Below are 21,224 nucleotides of genomic sequence, written 5' to 3' on the forward strand. Positions count from 1 at the left end.
TATCTCACCCGGTCTTTAGAAAATAATATTCATCTAAGACTATAAGAACACCTAGCATTTCCCTTTGCCTCCCTGCCTTCCCCATTCGGGTCATTCCCACCAAAACAAAAAGAAAAGAAAGTAAAAGCCAACTTAAAGATGAATCTAGTTTGTTTGGCAATGCTTTTTTTTTTTTTTCCTAAAAAAAAAAATAAAATTAGCAAACACGTAAATACATCAACAAAGAACTCAAAACACAAAACTCAAATTAACGATAACTTCTAGAGAATACATAATCGCATACATGAAGATCTACAAAAGGTTTGTGATTACCAATGAACAAGCAGTTTTAAGATTGATAATGGATCTCAACCACAGTAGTTTTGATACACATGAATACCATGGGCCATGATTAATTCGATCTCCTAATAAAGATTTGTCCTAAAACTTATGATTAATTAGTGACAATGGCATTATACTGCGTTTTGCTTTCTTTTCAGCAGTGATGATATATACATATACAATCATCATTTGTGGGAAAAAAAAGGTTTAGCAAATGTTGATGAATAGCACATATAAATACAATACAATGAACCACTAACTCATGATATTGACGGTTCTGGTGAGTTGGTCCAGCATACTAGGCCAATTACTTAATTATTGTTTTGAAATGACTCAACAAAGACCAAATAATGGAATATATCAACTGTCTCTTGAAACCGTTGGCCATTTTGTCAAGTGACTTAGACAGCATCATGACTCCTTCAATGCTTCGATCAGCTCGCTGCGACGGATCCAGATTCTCAGCAATTAGCTGTTTAGATCACTAACAATTCAGATTGTAAACTGCAACACATAAGCGATTGATTTCTCTTATTATTTATGCCTTTTCTTTGGACAGGGGTCTGTCTACAAGAGGGACTCTTTTGCCGAACGAGAGGATCAAGCCGTCCTGCTCGTACACGGCGGCTCTCCTCTCACGACTCCTTTACAATTTTTCTTGTCCCTCCTTTTTAGGCAGAAGATTCTAGGGGAGCTGTATACGAAAATTAGAGCCTCATATTTTCTTTTCCTTTTTTGTTGGCATGATAATCCCAACGATGTTATTGAAGTCTCCAATATGGACCCCATATATCATTAGCTCCTCCTATGTCTTGTTTATCTTATTATTCTTTGACTTACTACACTATAGCACAATTCTTTTTCTTGCATGATCAAATGTCATGCTTACAACCTTTGTCCTACGTTTGCAGTGTCTATAATTTGGAATTTGAAATCTAAAATAAGTACAAAATAATTTCTAAAAGAAAGAATGGCTTTCATGAAAATCAGATTGCCTGTCCTTTTTTTGTTAATTTCTTTGCATTTTTCCTCTCTTTTTTTTTTTTTTTTTTTTTTTGGTGCTAAAATTTATAGTGCATTACTCTTTATAATAGTCATAATCATGCATGTTTATGGGATTTAATTATTTTCATGAATGGAATTAAAAAAAAGAAAAAAAAAAGAAAAAACAACTCAACAGAAGTAGCCGACTGAAAGGAGACTGACGGGGTGCCATGATCGAAATTGTAAAGCAACCTTGGCCTCAAATTCCATTAAGAGGCCAATAGAAAACCATATCTTTGATTAGGCAAATGATGTTAATACGATGATGATTCCCTTGTCTAGTCATTTTGATTGTACGTTTGTATTTTACTGAAAGGTTGTGAGATGTCCTGTCTCTTCCAAGTCCAATGCATCTATATCGATCCCAAACTTGCTTGGTATATTAGATCAATGATTTTGTTTGTTTTGAACACGATAACGACATTAAGGTGCATGCGCATGATTCTGTAATTTCGTAGGTCAAAAGTACTGAGCGATCATAACAAAGAACGAATATGAAGTTGTGTTAACTAGTGGAAACAATTACCAAACAAAAATCACATTAAGATCATGAGCGTGATCCTGTAATTTCGTAGGGCAAAAGCACGCGATAATGACAAACAGTGACAAAGGAAAGGGGTGGCCGATATAGGCCATGGCCACCCCCCAACTCTTAAGGTAATTTTTTTTTTTTTTTTTTTTTTGCATACTGGCCTTTAGCAATACAATTTATTGGTCTTTGGCCCCTACCCAAACTAAACTTTGTCTCCGTTCCTGATAACAAAGATCGAATATGAAGTTCTGCTTGCTAGTAGAAACAAGTACCAAGTTCTGAAGTCAGATTCCTTGATTATGTGTTTGTTAAAGCACCACTTGTTTCAAAAATTTAAGCTTATAGAAATGCATGAATAAATTTAATAATTTAATTTATATTTTAACCGTATTAACTATTTATTAAATGATTACCATGAATCACGACTCAATACAAAATCCTTTCCTCGGCCGTTAAGGTGGAAAAATGAATTTGAATTGTGCCACGTCGCCAAACATATGTATTAAAAGGAACACTAGCTCTGACCAGCTCTTTTGGGGACCCATACAAGTTGCTCGCACTCAACTTCATTTCCTGTCAAATACATATTCTTCTTAAGTTCAAAGAAGTTTATGGGGACACAACATAAAGCTGAGAGAAGAGCAGGCAATAAAATGTAATGGTAGTTGCAAAACTTATAAAAAAGGAATGAGATACACATATAAGCTCATAGTTACTTATCCAAGCAATACGAAATGGTGAAAATGCCTAAACAGTATGAATAAATTAGGAAAAGATAAGCGACACCACTCAACTACAGAGGAAAAATCTTCTATCTTTCTCTCTCTCTCTCTCTCTCTCTCATTTGTCATCAATATTTGAACTACTGTTTGAGCCTTAATTAAGACTCTATTTTATCAAGAAACTGATAATCTCTCATAGTATTTTATTCTAGTTCTAATAAATAAATAAAAAGTAGTTTTACTCATATAATATAAATGTTGTGTTACTCGTGGATCTTTGAAAATGAGATTTGATTAAGCAATAAATTTAATTATTTAATTAATATTCTAACAAAATAATTAAATCCTATATATAAGCATTTAATTAACTGCATAAAAGAGGTCTTTCAAAAGCCCATTGAAGCTCCTTCTGCTTCTTCTGCAAATTAACACAGCAAGCATTAATTAATTAAAGGGTACTCAGGAAGAATCATATACGTAACATACATATACTTAATTACTCCTTAATTATAATTAAGTTGCTCATTAGTTTTGTTTAGTAATTAATTAAAAGGAAGCCATGTTAATTGGAGTTGAAGAAGAAGGGTAAAATAAAGAAGAGACAAGAAGACAAGACAAGAATGGAATGTAAAAGAAAGAGGGAACAAGATAAGAAACACAATAGGGGTTCATTTCTAATCTATAAAGGGCTTGGGACATGTAGTGTAGTATGTACATCACCTAACCACCTTTCTATCCTAGGCATCTGTCTTTACTCCTTATTTTGCAGCATGATGTTGACTAGGAATGCAACCAAAATGACGTGGCTCATCATTCATTGCCCTTTTAATATTACTAGTCTTCTCTTTCTTTTTTATTTTTTTTTTTATTTTTTATTTTTTATTTTTTGAACAAACATTTATTTATATACATATATATTATAATCTTGTAAAAAGATTACAACATGATATATATGTTTGGCACGCCAAGGTGCTCTAAAGCCAAGATGTTTACCAAAAACATGAAGTCAATAACAAGTGAGAGCTAGGGTCAAAACATGAAGACGATATAGGGTTTTGTTGTAGTATTGAAGCTTCTCTTTTTCTTTTTTGTTTTTGTACTATTTTTTATCGATTTTTTTTTTATTATTATAATTTATTTCTGCTGGTTACGTTGTTTCTTGGGAAGTAATTAAAAATTATAATAGTTATCGAATAACAACTAGAAAATAGTGTATAGTATGCATGCAATCAATTGACTTAGATCTCGTTTTGATTGTTTTGGTTTAAGTTTTCTTTTATTTTGGTTGTTTTGCCTTAACTTACATGCCCCGATACACATATGATAATGATGTGAAATCATCAATTGGCTTTAAAAGTTTAGAACCCCATTTTATTTTCACAAAAACTTAGTTAAGTTAGAAAAACGTAAAGAGACTAAGATTGAGTTTTTCTTTTGGCATGGGTTTTAACTTCTTATAATAGGGTCATATGAATCAAACTTAATAATATCTTGGCATTAATTTAATATATATATATATATATATATATATATAAAGCTTTTAGAAGAGGGGAAGGGGATATATTAGAATCTTTTAGAAAAGGAGAAGGGGACCCTAGAAACCTCTCCCTTGGTTTGTCTCTGTCGACAAGGAAGCTATATATAGTATTTTAATTGAAAATGGGAATCGTAAACTGAAGAGTCAGAATTCGAACTTAAAACTTATGTTATAATACCATATTAAATCATCGATTATTCTAAAAAAAATTAAACCAATAAAATTTGATCATTTAATTAATACGTACATCAACACTAATAACTAATAAAAAAACATTTCGCTATATATCTTCTCTAATATGTTTGTCAGAATACAAATAAATTATTATTAGTGATAGTCTTCTTTCAAGTGAATGAGGCTTAGGGTTACATAAAATATTACATATAGGTGTAAGACTTATAGGAATAAAAGATTATTCTGTCGGGTGCTGGAAAGGAAAAAGGAAAAGGCTATGAATGTTAGAGTCAGCATTTTCTAGCTATACTTGACTTAACTTGGTCCGATCCTTTTTTTCAACAAAATGGTCTCCTTCTAGAGAGCACATGAGAAGCATGTAAATAATTTATTATCTAAAAGCTTAATTTCTTGCTTCACATATTAGTTTATTTAATTCTTAGATTAAGACTCTTGAGTGGAATTTAAAGACCAAATCATAAGTTTTGGAAAATTTTACCACCACGGTAAGAAAAGAGGTTTGCTTATGACCACTAAATTGATGATAATCAAGTTCACCTTTATGAGACCATAGGGACTCCATGATAACCCATATGAAATATAAAAATGAAAAGTGCTTAGAATGTTATGGCTTGGCTTTTATTACGATCACTTACAAACTCATATTTACTGTGTCGATCACAATCAAATAAAATAAGATAAAAAAAATTAGTGGTTGACGTAGTAAATGTCACGTGAACTATTACGTCAGTTTGTAAAGAATTTGTAGTTAAAACTGTAGTACTGTAACGACACTTCATAAAAATTGAAGATGCAAAAAGTGAGAATAGTTAAGAGACAATTTTTGGCATCAAATGTCTAGATGCATTTGCGCTTTAAGATCAATGTATGGTCGAAGCACCATACACATAGGCTTTGTTTGATCATAATGCTCTATATTTATCCTTTTTGTTTTCTTTTTCAAAATAAAAACATTAACAAACGTCCAAAGAAAATTACAAAACATTCCTAAAGCACTCCAAACTGCTTTTACTTCTATACGATGTAATGACACTTTTGTGACCAATTCTGCACATAGGTTTGCCATTATTTGTTGGATAGAATCTAATGCACTATAGTTACTTATTTTGGATTTGTAATGAGTATATTATGTGTGGTGCATATCAAAAATGAGTAATGTTTCCTCTATATATGCAATCCAAACTCACCCTCATTTGGATTTTCCCAATATTGGAGAGAACTATTTGATATCTTAGAAAGCTAAGATTTCCTTTTTCTTTTTTGGTTTTTGTGGAATAAACTTTTTTCACGGCTTTTATGAAAATAAAAAGTATTAAAAATATTAATTAAATAATTAAATTCATTTTTTGTTTATGAACTTGAACTTTTGGAACTAGTAATTATTTATTATGGTATCAGAGCATGAAATCATGAGTGCAAACCTATAGTTTATCTTACGTGTAAGATGAAATAATAAAATATTAATTAAATAAATAAATTCACCGATAAGGAGACCGATGATAACTTTCAACAAAAGATTGTTTTTTTCTCAAAAAGACTTTGTAATATTAAAATATAAAAAGGAATCATTTTGCCGAGTCCTTGCTTGGATCTTGGACCCCATGGTCATTCTAGTTTTAATAAGATTAGCCTTTTGGCTTTAAATCTTTGTTTAGATTTTGGTTAGCAGGATAAAATAATTCATGATTGCGAAATTGAAAGAAAAATTGTCTACGTGAAGGTGCTCTTCTTTTTTTTATTTTCACTATTTTTTATTTTTGTCTTTTTCTCCGTACGGAAAAAAGTAGGAATATTTGAAAGGTTTGTAACCCTATGCAATAGCAAGAGAAATCCATGTGTGCACCGACTGTAATCCAAATAGGGAGCCATGAAATAGCCAATCAAAACCAAACAACCTAAGAACAATTAAAAGAATACCATAATATTAGCCACTAAATTCTATGGGGTTGGCGTAAAACCATTGTATAATCCGACAACTTCTAAACTGCTTCGTATTGAATTCCTTCTTAAGTCACGTTAAGAATGGTTTTAAGATTCTCGGCATCAGGCAGTAGGCATGATGGGGATCGTGGGGTATAAAGAATATTTGTAGTAGAAAATTTCTAATAAAAATATAATATGTGGTTGACGGTTAATTATGACAAAATATGTTATAAAGTGCGGCAAATATAAGGTAAAAGGGGACTTTCGCCTCCTTCCTTCCATCCCTATCTTACTTTCTATACGATTATTCACTTTGATTTATATTGACTTAAGCTTCGGAGCTGTCTCCACTGGCCCACACCAGCAAAGTCTTTTGCTAATTTCTTCTCTCCTTGCAAGCACTTCCGATAATTACCTCGTCACGCAGTCGACTGTTCTAACAAATTGAATATGTGACAGTTTATATAACACTTATCACTTCAACGACTAAACAATTAAATTTATCGATCAAATTTTATTACTTTAATTTTTAATCCATATAACATTACGTGACTCATGTAGATTTACATGTAATTTTATAAAGAAGTAATAATACCCCAAGTATTTTCTTAGTTCAAGCTGACGTTATCTGGCTAAGTGATCGATGGCAAAGACTATAATGTTAAGTCTTCACACATGCATACCCCTGATTATTTTCTTTTTCTTTTTTTTTTCTTTCTTTTTTTTTTTCTTTTCTCTAAGTAGGCAGAGGCAAGAGCCATTTGCTCTCCCAAAAATCTAAAAGAAAAAACCCCTCTTGGCTCCCCAAAAAAATCTACCAATTATTGCTCCTACCTAAAATATAGAAAAGACTTCCTTGACGGAATAATGCTATATATCATGTCATCACCTCCCCCTAAGAAAATGAAATACCTCTTGGTGCTTAAATAATCTGGAAAAAAAAAAAAAAAATCTCTAATGCCCCCACCACCCATCACCAAACCCCCCACCCACCTCCGAGCCCTTGACATCAAAGTTTTTAAAATCAACCAAGACGATGACTTCGGTGGTTTTGTCGATGAATTTGTTAATGGGTATTTTGTCTATAAAACATTTTGTTAAGAGAAGAAAAATTATTTAGTATGAATGTTATATTATTTTTTGGTGTTTCAAGCTTACGTGTTTGCGTCCTAGTAAAGGATGCAAAACACTCAACTTAAACCACGACTTGATTAAACACTTCATCAAACAAAAAATTAAAAATCTTCTAAAAATCTTTAACAAGCGGAGCCAATGAATACACACCACATAGTTCTAGGGTTGAAAAATGACACAGATGTCACTGGACATTTTCACCTCCCATCATGCTCACTGCATTTTCAATTTCTTTAGTTTTGCAAAATTATTTTCCGAATTTCATATTCTATAGTGTGTCAATTTATCTAATTTTCTAGTAGCTGGAAATTATTTCTCCAAAAAAAAAAAGAACAGCAATATTTTCTTGTCGAAAAAAGGTTTTCTCTTTGTACCTGACAAAAGAAGAAAAATAAATAAATAAAAGAAGAGATTTGATATGAGAATTTTAATGAAATTCTTACAAAGTCAGAGGAAACTTCGTCTTCCAAAAGTATAAGAAATTGTGAATTTAGTTATTTAATCGATATTCGAACATCGTTTAACAACTCAACATAAGAGAATCGACTCTTTCGCCCTCCGGATGACAAATAAATATAAAAACTAAATGAGATTTTAAATACTTTTTTGTAAAATATAAAACAGGAAAAAAAAAAAAATCTCTCTCATTTCACACCATACTCTTAAGTCTTGATATTAGACCAAGAATTTGTATGATGGGTACTCCGCAACCACCCTGCTCTTAATATTAGACCAAGATCAAAATGAAATTAGGTTTGTCTCTTTGCAATCTGAGGGGAAACGTAAGCTATCAGAATTGACTATTGAGAGTGGTTGATAAATGAAACCCTAATCTATCAAGATTTAATTTTTGTTTTTTTTTTTCTTTTTTTCTCACGGCCTTCTATGATTTATAAAGTTATTAAAAAAAAAAAAGTAGACGTATAATTATTTTACAACTTGTTGACACGTGAAAGCGAATGGGTATCATAAGTCCTAGTCCTAGATATATAAGGCGTGATACGAAAGCTTATTACGTGGACGCGCGTATTCTTATGGCCTAACATTGCCAAAGCAAATAGTACGCGTATCTGAGCCCCAATAATTGCAACAATGTCACAATGCACATGATTAAGAGAGACAAGAAAATATCAGAAAGAGACGACCAAGACATTTAATATATGAAACATTATATTACAAAGGCATAAACATTACAATACATGTATGTATATATGTGTGTGTTTTCATCACTAATAAGCTTTTCAATATCATATAGCTTTGATATGATGGATTTGTTGTGGATTATAATATATAAAATGCGAAATAAATAATGCAGAAACAGAAAGAGCTGGAGAATGAAAATGGGTGTTTTCTGGTCACCCAACTAGAAAAGTAAAAGTGGTGATAATTCGCAGCATAGTAGTTTGTTAGGCAGGAAAATGCAGTGCAAGAACAAGTATCAAAAGGGGAATCATTTTAGGGTTGCCCCACTGCTGGGATCTAAGACTTCAAAGCCAATCTAGCTCTTAGGTTAAACACCAAAAGACCTTTTTAGTGTTTCCACCATTCAAACTGTCTTTTACCTTTGCCATTCTCCCTCTACAGAGATCCAAGAACCACAGGGACCCCCACTTTCCCATTACAAGCAATGGATACTACTGCGAAGTGGAGACACTTATTTGACTCATGGATGCACAAAGCTTGATATTTATTGGGTAAAACAGCAAGCACAGGAGGAACCCCCAAAAAAAAAAAAAAAAAAAGTCACCTTTTTTCTCACTTGGTGAAAAAAGAAGCAGATTGAATGGAGATTTCATGGCTTTTTTAAGGTCAAAAGCCACCAACCAAGCAAGTTGTTATCTCAAAGGAACTTTTCTACAGTCATAAGATTATATAAAGGTCCTCTGAAGAAAGTACACAGACCTACCTTTCACTTAATGGAACATAGATGACAGGGTTGGTACCTCGGAGTCAAGGTCATGACAGCCCTCTCCTCCACCCGGCAGCCCCCCACTTCTCTCATCCCCAACCTTATGGGGTTCACGTGCTTCAGGACCCACACCTAATATCATAATGTGAACGTCAACATGAGAACACAAATCAGTCATGTTTATAAAGGTTAAAATCTCAACTCCATCACAAAGATTTACCTTTAATTTACATCACATCTAAGCAGGCAAAGAATTTTATCGTCATTGATTTACTTCATCAGTGCCCTTCCAATCAAAGTTACTGACTCATCGTTTTGGTTTCTCTATTAAACTTACATTTGTCCTTGGAGACTTGGAGCATGCGATTCTCACGTAAATTTTTACATATTCTAGGGATAAATGTGTTTATTGAAAAATTCTCTCAAACCCAGTTTTGAGAAGAGCTTTCTCCTCCTCAATTTAATATAATATTGAAGTACATGGCTGATACACACCAAAATAGATCAAAATTTTGAGCTCTTAACAGAGTTGATAGCCATGAATCAAATAGTGGATTTCCTTAATACTGGAAGATGGCAGGCATTTGAGTGGTACTTGAAATTATTGAAGGCTGCTCAAGGAGAGAAACCTATACCACAAACCACACACTTCCCAAGAACTCCCACTGCAGTGGGACCCAATAATCTGTCACACTTGGCTGTAACAGCATGCAACTTAGTAGGGGCCGGCCCGCCGATCACTCCACGATCAGAAAATTGAATCCCATTGCAACAAAACGTATATATGAAGGCTTTGGGCATCTTTGTGTACTATTCATTGCTTGAAATAGCAAGCCATATGCTCCAGAAATGGTAAGGAAAAAAGGTAGAAAAATGTGGTTCTAACGTAACTGAGCAGAAAGTGGCCTCAAGACGTGAAATCTTCACTTTCATCACAACATCCACTTTGGAACACAAAAAAAGCGAACCCAAAAATAAATAAATAAATAAACAAATAAACAAATAAAATCCTAAAACCACACACACTTACAGAATACAACATGGAAGACGGTCTATATACAGATTCATCACTGAATGTGTGTTTTGACTATGCCGCCCAAAAACCTCCTCTTTAAATTCTTTTCTCTGCCTTTCATTTCCTAAGCCTTTTCCTCACCTCTCCTTTTGCTTTACCTCAGCACACTGAGCAATCTCTCTCTCTCTCTCTCCCTCTCTCTCCCCCCAAACATATCCTCAGAAAAATATGAAGTTACCACCTTTGAGCTTCCTCAAGCAAAACAATATATGCCTCAAGATTATTATGATTGTATTCTTGAGCTGTACACCTGATAGAATCATCAATCTTTGTTCAAACCACTCTTTTGCCAACCCAACGTCTCCACAACTCTTAAACTCTACCAATACTTTGTCATCACTGGAAACAGATGGCCTAGATGGGTACTTCAGTTTTGAGAACAATCAACATGCAGCCAAGGACTTTGGCAACATATATCATTTCCTCCCATCAGCAGTCCTATATCCAAAATCCGTGCCCGATATTTCCACCACGATAAGGCATATTTTCGACATGGGCTCTGCTTCAGAGCTAACAGTTGCTGCTAGAGGCCATGGTCACTCCCTCCAGGGTCAAGCTCAAGCCCATCAGGGCATAGTTATTAACATGGAATCACTTCAGGGACTAGAAATGCAAGTTCACACTGGGGAGATGCCTTATGTGGACGTTTCAGGTGGTGAGCTGTGGATAAATATTCTGCATGAGACTCTTAAACATGGGCTGGCACCCAAATCTTGGACAGATTACCTTCATCTCACTGTTGGGGGAACTCTTTCAAATGCTGGAATCAGCGGGCAGGCATTCCGCCATGGACCCCAGATCAACAACGTCTACCAGCTGGAGATTGTCACAGGTATGTCCAATCAAACCACAGATCACTACTAAAGGACCTGAGACTGCATTTCACTAAAAGGTCAAGGGTACTCTAGTAAGTTCAGAATTTTGATTCTTGTTGAAAATTGACAATAATATCCCTCCACTGTCCACACACAATAATGAGATGCTTTCAGTCATCAACCTTAAGTGAAGATGCCATACTCAACCATAACTTGCCGCAAGTTTGAATATCATAACCATGAAAGGCACAACTGATATAGACAGAGATTTTGATTGCAGGAAAGGGAGAAGTGGTTACCTGCTCGGCGAAGCAAAATGCTGATCTCTTCTATGCTGTTCTTGGTGGGCTTGGACAATTTGGCATCATCACCCAAGCTAGAATTTCTCTTGAACCAGCACCAAAGATGGTAAGAATACATCCATTTTCTGTGAACTACTCTATAAACGCAGCTTTTTTTATAACAAAATCATCTACTCTGGACAGGCGAAATGGATTAGAGTGCTCTACTCGGAATTCTCCATATTTTCCCATGATCAAGAGAACTTGATCTCATCTGAGAATTCATTTGACTACATCGAAGGGTTCGTAATAATAAATAGAACTGGCCTTCTTAATAACTGGAGAACTTCTTTCAGTCCTAAGGATCCACTTCAAGCCAATCAATTCAATTCAGATGGAAGAACTCTGTACTGTCTTGAAATGGTCAAATACTTCAACCCAGATGAGGCTAAAGCTATGAATCAGGTGAGACTAAGAAATTGTATGTTAGTAAATATGTAGAGTGTGCAGTACTTAACCAAAATTTGCTTTTAACCTCTGTATTCAAATGCAGAGCATCGAGAACTTATTGTCTCAATTGAGTTATATCCCATCCACACTCTTCCAGTCAGAAGTTTCCTATGTGGAATTTCTGGATAGAGTACATGTGTCTGAGAAAAAACTGCAAGCAAAAGGTTTATGGGAAGTTCCTCATCCATGGCTGAATCTTCTCATCCCCAAGAGCAGAATTTCTGAGTTTGCTGAGGTCGTCTTTGGCAACATTCTTGCAGACACAAGCAACGGTCCTATCCTCATCTACCCAGTCAACCAATCCAAGTACTAACTTAATAACTCTAATTATTGCAATTATTTCTAGCAAACTCAGATTTCATAATCTCAACCTGAATTTCCACTATTTATGTGTTGTAGGTGGAACAATAGAACATCTTTAGTTACCCCAGATGAAGATGTTTTCTATCTAGTGGCATTCTTATCCTCTGCAATGCCATCTTCCACAGGAAGAGATGGCTTAGGACACATTTTAACACAAAACAAAAGGATTCTAGACTTCTGTGCCACAGCCCAACTGGGAATGAAGCAATATCTGCCCCAATACAATAAACAAGAAGAGTGGCGAGCTCACTTTGGCTCTCAGTGGGAAATATTTGTACAGAGGAAATCAGCCTATGACCCTTTGGCAATTCTGGCTCCTGGACAGAGGATCTTCCAAAAGGCAATACGCAACTCATGATGCATTGACGCTGGCCTCACAAATGAGCCACATCGTACAGAAAGGGCCTCAAAATAGTAAAATATGTCAAGTTATCATATACGTTTTTGGCTTTCAATAACAATTGTAAGCATAACAAGAAGGCTGTGGGCCATTTGAAACCTTTGTTGGGAACTCTGTAGGAAATTAAAAATGTAAAGAGAACATCGCACTATGAAATAGATGTAACTCTGGTAGGAAATTAAAAAATGCAAGGAGAACATTGCACCATTATGAAATAGATGTAAGCCATCAGCCTCACAGAGGAAGACTTTAAGCATATTAAACAGAGAGATATGTATAGTAACGTCATATTGGTTCCACATACAGATGACATCTCTTCCACGAAAATAACAGTGTGTGCTAAAGGGAAGATAAAGTGGCTTCTAAAAATAAACTCAGATCATGCACTAACATGTGGCTAACATACCTCAATATCTTACAAGCAAGTAGGTACTATGAGAAAAGTCAAGTGCAATAACTTGAGCATGGTGGTGACAACAAAACTATTTTGCTTCTGTAGCTTCAGTCCAGCCAAGACCCGGTCTGCATATATCCCCTTGTGGTTCTTCATAGTCTCGGGCATCACGGATAGTAGCTTCAAAGTCAGTAGAATCACTAGCGACAGGAAGAAAGCTACTTATATCATCCCTTGCTCCAAAGCCTCCAGCCCGTATAACATCATCAGTTGTAATGCAGGCCTCCATGTTAACTTCCCAAGAAGCCTCCATCTCTTCGGGAGGTGCATCTCTCAGAACAAGTTCTCCAACTTTCCACTCAGCCCTGTTAACTTGTGCAGGATTTACTGGAGGGCTTAAAACCGGATTTAGAACGTCTTTGCCATCCATCTCACTCTGGTTGGATTGAGAAACTTCAGTCCCCAGAATGTTTTCATTCTCATTTGGTGCATTCAAAGCACGAACGACTTCAATTTGCCAAAAACAAAACACCAGCATGTGCTTGAAAGTAATTCTATTCACAAAGAAATGAAATGGGAACCACCAAACATACTTTATTCTACTAAACACATATGGTCAGAAATAAGGTTTAAAATTCAGAAGACTTCAGTGTCTGGAAGTAGGATTACAATGTCATAAGTCCATAAACATATTAAACCAAAACATCTGATAGGGCCATGGTTTGACATCAATTCTAGCATAAGTAATAGTAGCTTATTTGATTTAAAAGCAGTTTAGGTCTCTAAACAAACTGTGCACTTAACATTTTCATTAGAAAGAGTTTCAGGCAAAGGAGTGATTGGTAAAATTAGATGTTAATATTCATCTAAATACTTTGAATTGTGCGTAAAACCAGTTTCTAGTTTTACTAGTCCAACTATGATAAGAAAGAAAACAATAAATAACATAACACCTGAATTGGGCCAAAAATGCTACATGCACACTCCAAGTGAAATCCTAGGATTCCAAGTTTTGGCTCTTTTCCCTTTCAATAGATATCTTCTACTTTTGTAACCAAATTTTGTGATCTCACCTTTCTTGTAGTCAATTGTTTCTCATGTTCACTCTGTTAGAATTCATACCACAATAATTTCTTATATTTAACTTATAAATCAAGCACTCTCTATCATACATTTCTTCAATGCATACTATGGCAATATTAGTTAAAATTAAAAAGTCTATTTCTGTTCTATTTTCTGACTCAAGAGGGGTTTTGAGTTGCATATATATTTTTGACATCATAATTTCCATATGTTGGTCTTACTAGCTTGTCTTCAAATTTTAAAAGCTCCTTTAACATAAAGTTACCTTCAAAAAAAGTTTAACCACAAATTTTTGTTAGACATTAGAAAATCTTTTCTTGAAGTCCACTTAGGTTGGATTTTGGGTGGGTCTTTTTCTTTTTCTAGTTAGGTGTTTCCGCTTGTATACTTCCGGTATACGTAGAGACGCCTTACGCTTTTAATAAAACTTGATTATTACTTATCAAAAAAAAGTCAACTTAGGTTTTCCAAAAAGAAGGGGAAAGAAAGATAAAAGCAACTTCATTATGATTTCACGTTTTTCCTTCTCACTGTATATGGAAGCCGTCATTAATGAGTTGGCTTCAATTATCATAGCAATCTCAACAATAATCACTAAATGGTTATCAACTTTTGGTCCATCTTTCAAATTAAATAAAACACAGATCCACTTCACTCATCATTCAATGTGGTTGTCTTTCTTCACAACATTGAGACCGCCTTAATGAGTTAATGTCTCTCTTTTATTGACAATTAAGCATCCTGTTGGTGAATGAGTCACCACATAGAAAACTGTTCTTTCAAATACATTCAACTCTTATGGCTTTAGACTGACTAAAATGACAATTACGAAGAGGAATGACTAAAATCTAGACTTCAAAAGGGCAAAGCATTTTTAGCTCAAGTGCCTGTAAAAGTCAAGCACAAGATTTAAGGCACACCATGCCTCATGAAGGACATACATAATCAAATGCTTTAAAGACAGAACAATGGGCATGCTAAGTATACCATCTTTTACTGATGCCCTAAATTGTCCAAACATAAATATTTAACAGATTCAATCTCCTCTTTTCCAACTCTAACCATTATTTCAATCAATACAAGGTTCTTCATCGATATCTAAAAAGAATCCATGATTGCTCAATTTACAATTTAAATTCTAAAAGATCCTTCAACGAAATGCAACATACTGCAACAGATTCAAAGATTCGGAAAACAAAATGAAACAAGTTCCAATTATGGCCAAAAGCTTTTAAGTCAATAAATAAATAAATAAATATAAGCTATTACCATGCAAAGTTTCATCTGATTTGTACTCCATGAAAGATCAAAACTTGCAGAAAGAGAATAGAAGATTGGCTCCTGTAAGATTCTTTGCTTTCCTTGGCAATATGATCGTTCACAAAACCCTTCTGAATTGGTAGTGAGATACAAGATATTGTAAAATGAAACAATTATCCAGATATGAGTATAACCTCAAAGAAGCAAAAACATACAAAATTTCCACATACTTTTAATGTCATCAAATTGATTACAAAAACAAGACATTGATGTCACATCAACTCAAAAGCACAAGCCCAGAAGAAAGCATTGCTAGATAAATATTAAAAATTATATTTAAACATAAAACATTTGTTGCATCGTGTTTTCCTTCATTGTTTTATTTGGTCAATTGGAGGAAATTGAAAGGTTATCAAGATACAGAAAGGTTATTTGCTTTAATTCAAAGAGGGGAATCAGAGAGCTCAAGCATGCAATTCCTTCCTGAATGAAACAAACAAGAAGTTTCCGGATACATTACTCTAGCTGACTTCACCTCCTGCAAGTTAGAACCAGCATAACTTTGGTACCTTTGGCTCATTTGCTTTTGCAACCACAGCCAGGGATGGAAATTTTAGAGGAACTTTAAACTATAGGAGTATTATGAGTATGGAATGATTGAAGATTTCAACTACATTTTCCTCTCCCCTCCTCTTGGGATGGCTTCATCTTGCCAACGCTCATCTTGGGATGGCAATTTCAGCTTTTGTGGGCACAACATTGAAGATTTAAACTACATTTTCCTCTCCCCTCCTTAGTGCAAGAGAATATAACATTTCTTATGTAATAAATGTATTCTTCTGTAGGTCTATAGAAACTGAGGAAAATATTTGCTGGATGGTTCAAGGCTTCAAAAGGAAGTCCCTTTTGAGCATGATTTGTTACTGTAGTTGTCTATAGAATTTGGAAAGAAAGGAACTCAATAATTTTTCAGGATAAAATTACAAATATCCATAACTTTTCTTATTTTAGAATTTTGTAATAATATGTAAAATGTAAGAGAATAAGAGAGAGGAAGAAACACAAGAATTTTGGGTAGGTTTGGCATTAGAGGCTTACGTCCACCACTTGGAAGTACCCCGTAGAGCTACAACTTGCTTTATTGACTTGATTATATTTGGCGGTCACTCAGACTGACTCAGACGAGTTGACTTAATAGCTAAAGAAAACCGAGTGACAACTGTTGGCGTGAAGAGGCGGCTAGAGAATGGGCTAGCATAATGGCCAAAGAAGATGCCGGTGGCTGTGGCCGGAGGACGGTGGTAATAACGGTTGAAGGACAGCTGTGACCTAGGGCCGGGCAGTGGCTGGGTCAGCGATGATGAGGTCCCCACTCATTTTTAGAAAGCTAAAATTAATAATTTGCCTGAAGTAGAAATATATATTTCTACCATTGATATCTTACATGTTTCAAAAGACCAATATTTCATATTACTCGAATCTCGACCTTCTAACATGCAGTACCAACCCACGGGTTTGGTTTTTGATATTATGCAGTTCTGTGGATTTAGGGGCTTTTTTGTTCAAGGGCATTAAAAATACAAATTTTTAAGGGCATTTTTTCATAAAGTTCCAATTACTACATTCTGATATAACTTGGCATATAGTGTCATAATCTTCTTATGCACTACAAACCCACAGTTGGGTTTTTGATAAATAAACACACTTGCAGGTTAGGCAGTTATGTGGATTTAGGTGCATTTTTTTCAAGGGCACTAAACATACAAATTCCCATTACATGAGAAGAGATATGTCAAATTATTTCACAATAACTATGAGCGATAGCTCCCCATATTGGACCTGGAGAAAGAATTAGCAATAAAATTATTGCTTGTCAGTAGTCCAGAGCACAAGATAAATCTTTAATCTAACAATTAACTGGCACCATTGGATTACAAATTCACTAACTTCTTATGCACATCCAGGCATGAAATATTTTTCAAGAGGAGTCGTAGAGATATAAAATTATTAATTGCATTGAAGTTTGTGAGAAGATTATGTAGACTAACTCCAACATAACAGTAATCTTCAATGGCTAATACTTGGATGTATCAAATTGCAAAAACTAAAAATGGTTCACCATGCTCAGTTTGCAACAAATCAGCCAAACAATAAACTGGTTTAACTAATATGTATAGAGGTCTATATATATAACGAACTGAGGAGATCCTCAAATTAAACGGGTTCATTATCCAGTTACAAACTTGGAGCTTATTCATACGACCTAGACTATACTCTGGCCCAAAAAATCACTTTCTTCAATTTAATCAGTAACAAGCCTCTGCTATGAACACGAAGTTCGCTCCCTGGTTTATCAAAGATACCCGAATAAATAATAATCGAAGGAGGTCATTTTCAGTCTTAAACCCTTAACAAATGTACTTGTCATTTTCAGTCTGTGCTTTTAATGAATTTGAACCAACTTTTAGATTGAGAACTGATAGAATACATAGAGTTTAGATGAACCACAGAGGAAAAGCTCTAAAATAATAATATCTAAATGTTCAAAGGCCAGTCCTGAGATGCAAGGTAACCATTCAGCGGTTCAATTATGCTATTAGAGCAAATAAGGTCACTGTTATCTGAATTTTATTATAGTTATTATCTATAAAGAAGGCTGGCATCTCTTCATGTCAACCATCAGAAACTGATGCCTACTTTAACATTTTGAAAGAGAGATGGCAGGAAAAATCAAATGTTAAAAAAAAAAAAAAAAAAAAAAAGGAAGAAGAAGCAAGACCAAGATGGACATAATGGAAATGATTACAAGGTCAATAGAAAGATGCGGGGCACACGAATTAGTAGCTCCGTCAACGGCAAGAGGGAGATCGTGAAAGAAGGGGCTGCAATTAAAAATGAGGACTTGTGAACTAATGGAGCAAAGATGATGCTCCACTGAAAATTCTCGAGTTAGGCGTTGGAAGTTTTGAAGATGCTTGTGAACTAAGTGCCACAAGGAAGTAGGGGAAAAGTCTTTAATCTCTTCAAACGATTGATATTTTTCCAAATGCCGAAACACATTTTTGTGAAACTCCCAAACCCACTTCTTTTGAATGCCACTTCTACAATTTAATAACAGTTCACCATAATTTCAATTTATCCAACTTTGGTTTATCTATGCTACTTAGGAAATGAAAGAAGATTTGGACAAAAGAAACGAGCATGTTGTGTGAGTACATTTTGATAAATGTTATGACCAATTAAGTATATATATATATATATATTTTAAAAGTAATAAGATTTCATTAAAAGCGTAAGGCGCCTCCAAATACACAAAAAGTATAAAGAAAGTAAATATTTTATCTGCAATCATTAATTAATCACAGAAGTACATATAGCACATCTACGAGCCGAATGGTAAATGAACATAGAATGAGCTCTCAATCGGAGAACCTATTATTGCTCACATGGCCAAAATGAATTTCTCAATTAACCATGAGGGCCCTACAAATAACACCAGGAGTGAAAAAATATCAAGGGTGACGAGAAAGATTGGGAAACAACCGCATACTCATTGATTGGCTTTTGCCCCAGTGACTTACATCCCAAACTGCCATTCACACAAAGTAAATTTTGAAACACTGGGCTTATCCTTTTTGTCTTTTTCCCTACCTTTCATGGGCCAGTAGGCTCATCCTGACCCCCTTTCCTCTATATCCTCAACTCTAGCGTAGTTACTATAGAATATCAGACGGCATCAGGAAAAAGAGTCACTGTTGGATTGCTATGACATTAACGTTATTTAACACCCATCTCTTTGAAATGAATAATACTTAAAATTGCAACACATATAGGACAGAAACACTCGCACATACACACAACAAAAACACCAAAGAATGTCAATTCGAAAACCCAGATTCTCAAACGTCAAACATGTAGAGTCAGCCAAAAAAAAATCACAAATTAAGATATAAAACCACGTCTATATAACTCTCTGTCATCCAAACGAAGCAATGCATATTTCCAGCTCCATTTGGTTGCTGATAAACCATAGGAAAAGCAAAAGAAACCCATATATATAACAACATTACAAATGAGCCTAGTATTAGTAAAAAGCTTAAAGGAATAACAAAAACCACAGGAATCAAAACTTCAAAAAGCTTCTCTCTTTTCTTTTTCTTTTTTTCTTTCTTTTCTTTTTCATTTACTTATCTTGTATTTTCCCTCGTCTTCTCCGGAACCAAACAGAGATTAGAAACAAAACATATCCTAGGAACTTAATGGAGGGATAGATCATAGTAGAGTTCGTACCTTAGAGAAGAGAAGGGCAGTTGTCGTTCATTGCTTCAGCCCTGTATCCTTCTCTGCCACCTTTGTTATTTATTTTGAAGGCTTCTTTTCTTGTGTGTGTTTGTCGGGCTCCGTTTGTATGTATGCGTGAGTGGGATTCAGAGTTCAACGTGTCCGAGACTTTGCGGGACACTTGTTCAACCAGGTTGTCGGAAGTGACTTGCGTTTGTGCAACGCTGTTGGGCGATCATTGGTGGGCAGATTTAACGACACTTTCGAAAATTGGATAAGAAAATAGTTTGAAATTTTCTTATCCAAACTATTCCACAATATTGATGGGTCGGTCTTAAATCATTATAAAATAAAAATATGATTTATATAATACTCTCAAAGATGTGCTATAAATCATATTTTTACTTTGCAATATCATTTGGGGTGGTCGAAACCACCTCATAACCCTTGAAAGTAGTGTAACAACCTCCAAATATTATATATATAGCCATTAAGGTAGTCCAGTCACTTCTAGCTGACTATTTTGGACTATAGAGAATTTCAATCCGTTGTGTTGCTAATGTTAGAGGGGTGATATATGAGTAATGCTAGAAGTTTGACATTTGATTTTAAGTCTTTTGAGACCGCAAGGCGCAAGGGGTGATAAATAGCATAATAGTATTACTCTTCTTATAAAGAGGAGGTTGGGTTGGGATACGGATTTTAGCTCCTTAAAACCAATTTTTTACCCTACTCTAGGATCGAACATTAGGGTTTGTTTGACAAAACTTTTCAAATTTTTTTTTTTTTTTTTTAATGTAACATAAAAGTGAAAGTAGTTTTTAGCGTTTTGAATTATTTGTTAATACTTTTACAATTTTGTTAAAAGGGAAAAAAGCTACATAAAAATATTAACAAATGAGCCTTTAAAATTGGGCAGAGTTTTTTTTCAAATTACGTTATCTCTGACTCAGTTTATAAAAATCATACATGAACATCGAGCATGCGTGAAAATTATATGCTGCTCTAATAGCGTTCACAAAGTTAAAATAAATTTTATTAAAAATTATGTACATTTCATGTGTAATTAAAAAAAGAGACATACTATTTTTATAAATTGAGTTTGGTTTTACTCGGGTAATTGGTCCGGTTGTAAATTTTGAACACGTGTACCTGTGGGCCCGTGGCATCATAAACACCGACGATCTAAAAGTATAAAACTCCTATAAAGTGACGTTTAACCAATGGCAATGGGCCAACCCTTTTATATCGTGGAGATTGCAGGTTTTCCAACTGCAGGGACATACCAACGTGACTTGTGCATTAAAAAAAAAAAAAAGGTGATATATTCTAAAATCCGCCACGTCACGGAATTTAAATTCCATGGTTTTTTTCTTTCACCGGTGAAAACCCACCACGAGCTAAACGAGGAGCGAATATCTTTTATATATATATATATATATATA

General features: G+C 34.6%; 2 protein-coding genes across 5 annotated transcripts; one reads left to right on the plus strand and one right to left on the minus strand.

Annotated features, from left to right (window-relative positions):
- Positions 1–10,533: 10,533 nt before the first annotated feature.
- Positions 10,534–13,075, plus strand: LOC132161642 (cytokinin dehydrogenase 1-like). The gene is made up of 5 exons (XM_059571803.1): positions 10,534–11,224; positions 11,488–11,615; positions 11,693–11,953; positions 12,042–12,304; positions 12,398–13,075. Exons 1-5 carry the CDS (start codon positions 10,561–10,563, stop codon positions 12,717–12,719), a joined length of 1,638 nt encoding a protein of 545 aa, XP_059427786.1. The 5' UTR covers positions 10,534–10,560; the 3' UTR covers positions 12,720–13,075.
- On the minus strand, positions 12,977–19,884 carry LOC132161643 (uncharacterized). Of its 4 annotated transcripts, none has more exons than XM_059571804.1 (3): positions 19,789–19,884; positions 15,508–15,629; positions 12,977–13,662 (listed from the first exon to the last, which is right to left on the minus strand). In XM_059571804.1, exons 2-3 carry the CDS (start codon positions 15,536–15,538, stop codon positions 13,244–13,246), a joined length of 450 nt encoding a protein of 149 aa, XP_059427787.1. In that variant the 5' UTR covers positions 15,539–15,629; positions 19,789–19,884; the 3' UTR covers positions 12,977–13,243. The 4 variants fall into 4 exon arrangements, with proteins under 4 accessions (XP_059427787.1, XP_059427788.1, XP_059427790.1 ...); XM_059571805.1 differs by having other exon boundaries at positions 12,977–13,709; XM_059571807.1 differs by having other exon boundaries at positions 12,977–13,591; positions 19,789–19,883.
- Between the last annotated feature and the right edge of the window lie 1,340 nt (positions 19,885–21,224).

The sequence above is a fragment of the Corylus avellana genome, chromosome ca9 (assembly GCF_901000735.1).
Source record: "Corylus avellana chromosome ca9, CavTom2PMs-1.0".
Taxonomy (NCBI): domain Eukaryota; kingdom Viridiplantae; phylum Streptophyta; class Magnoliopsida; order Fagales; family Betulaceae; genus Corylus; species Corylus avellana.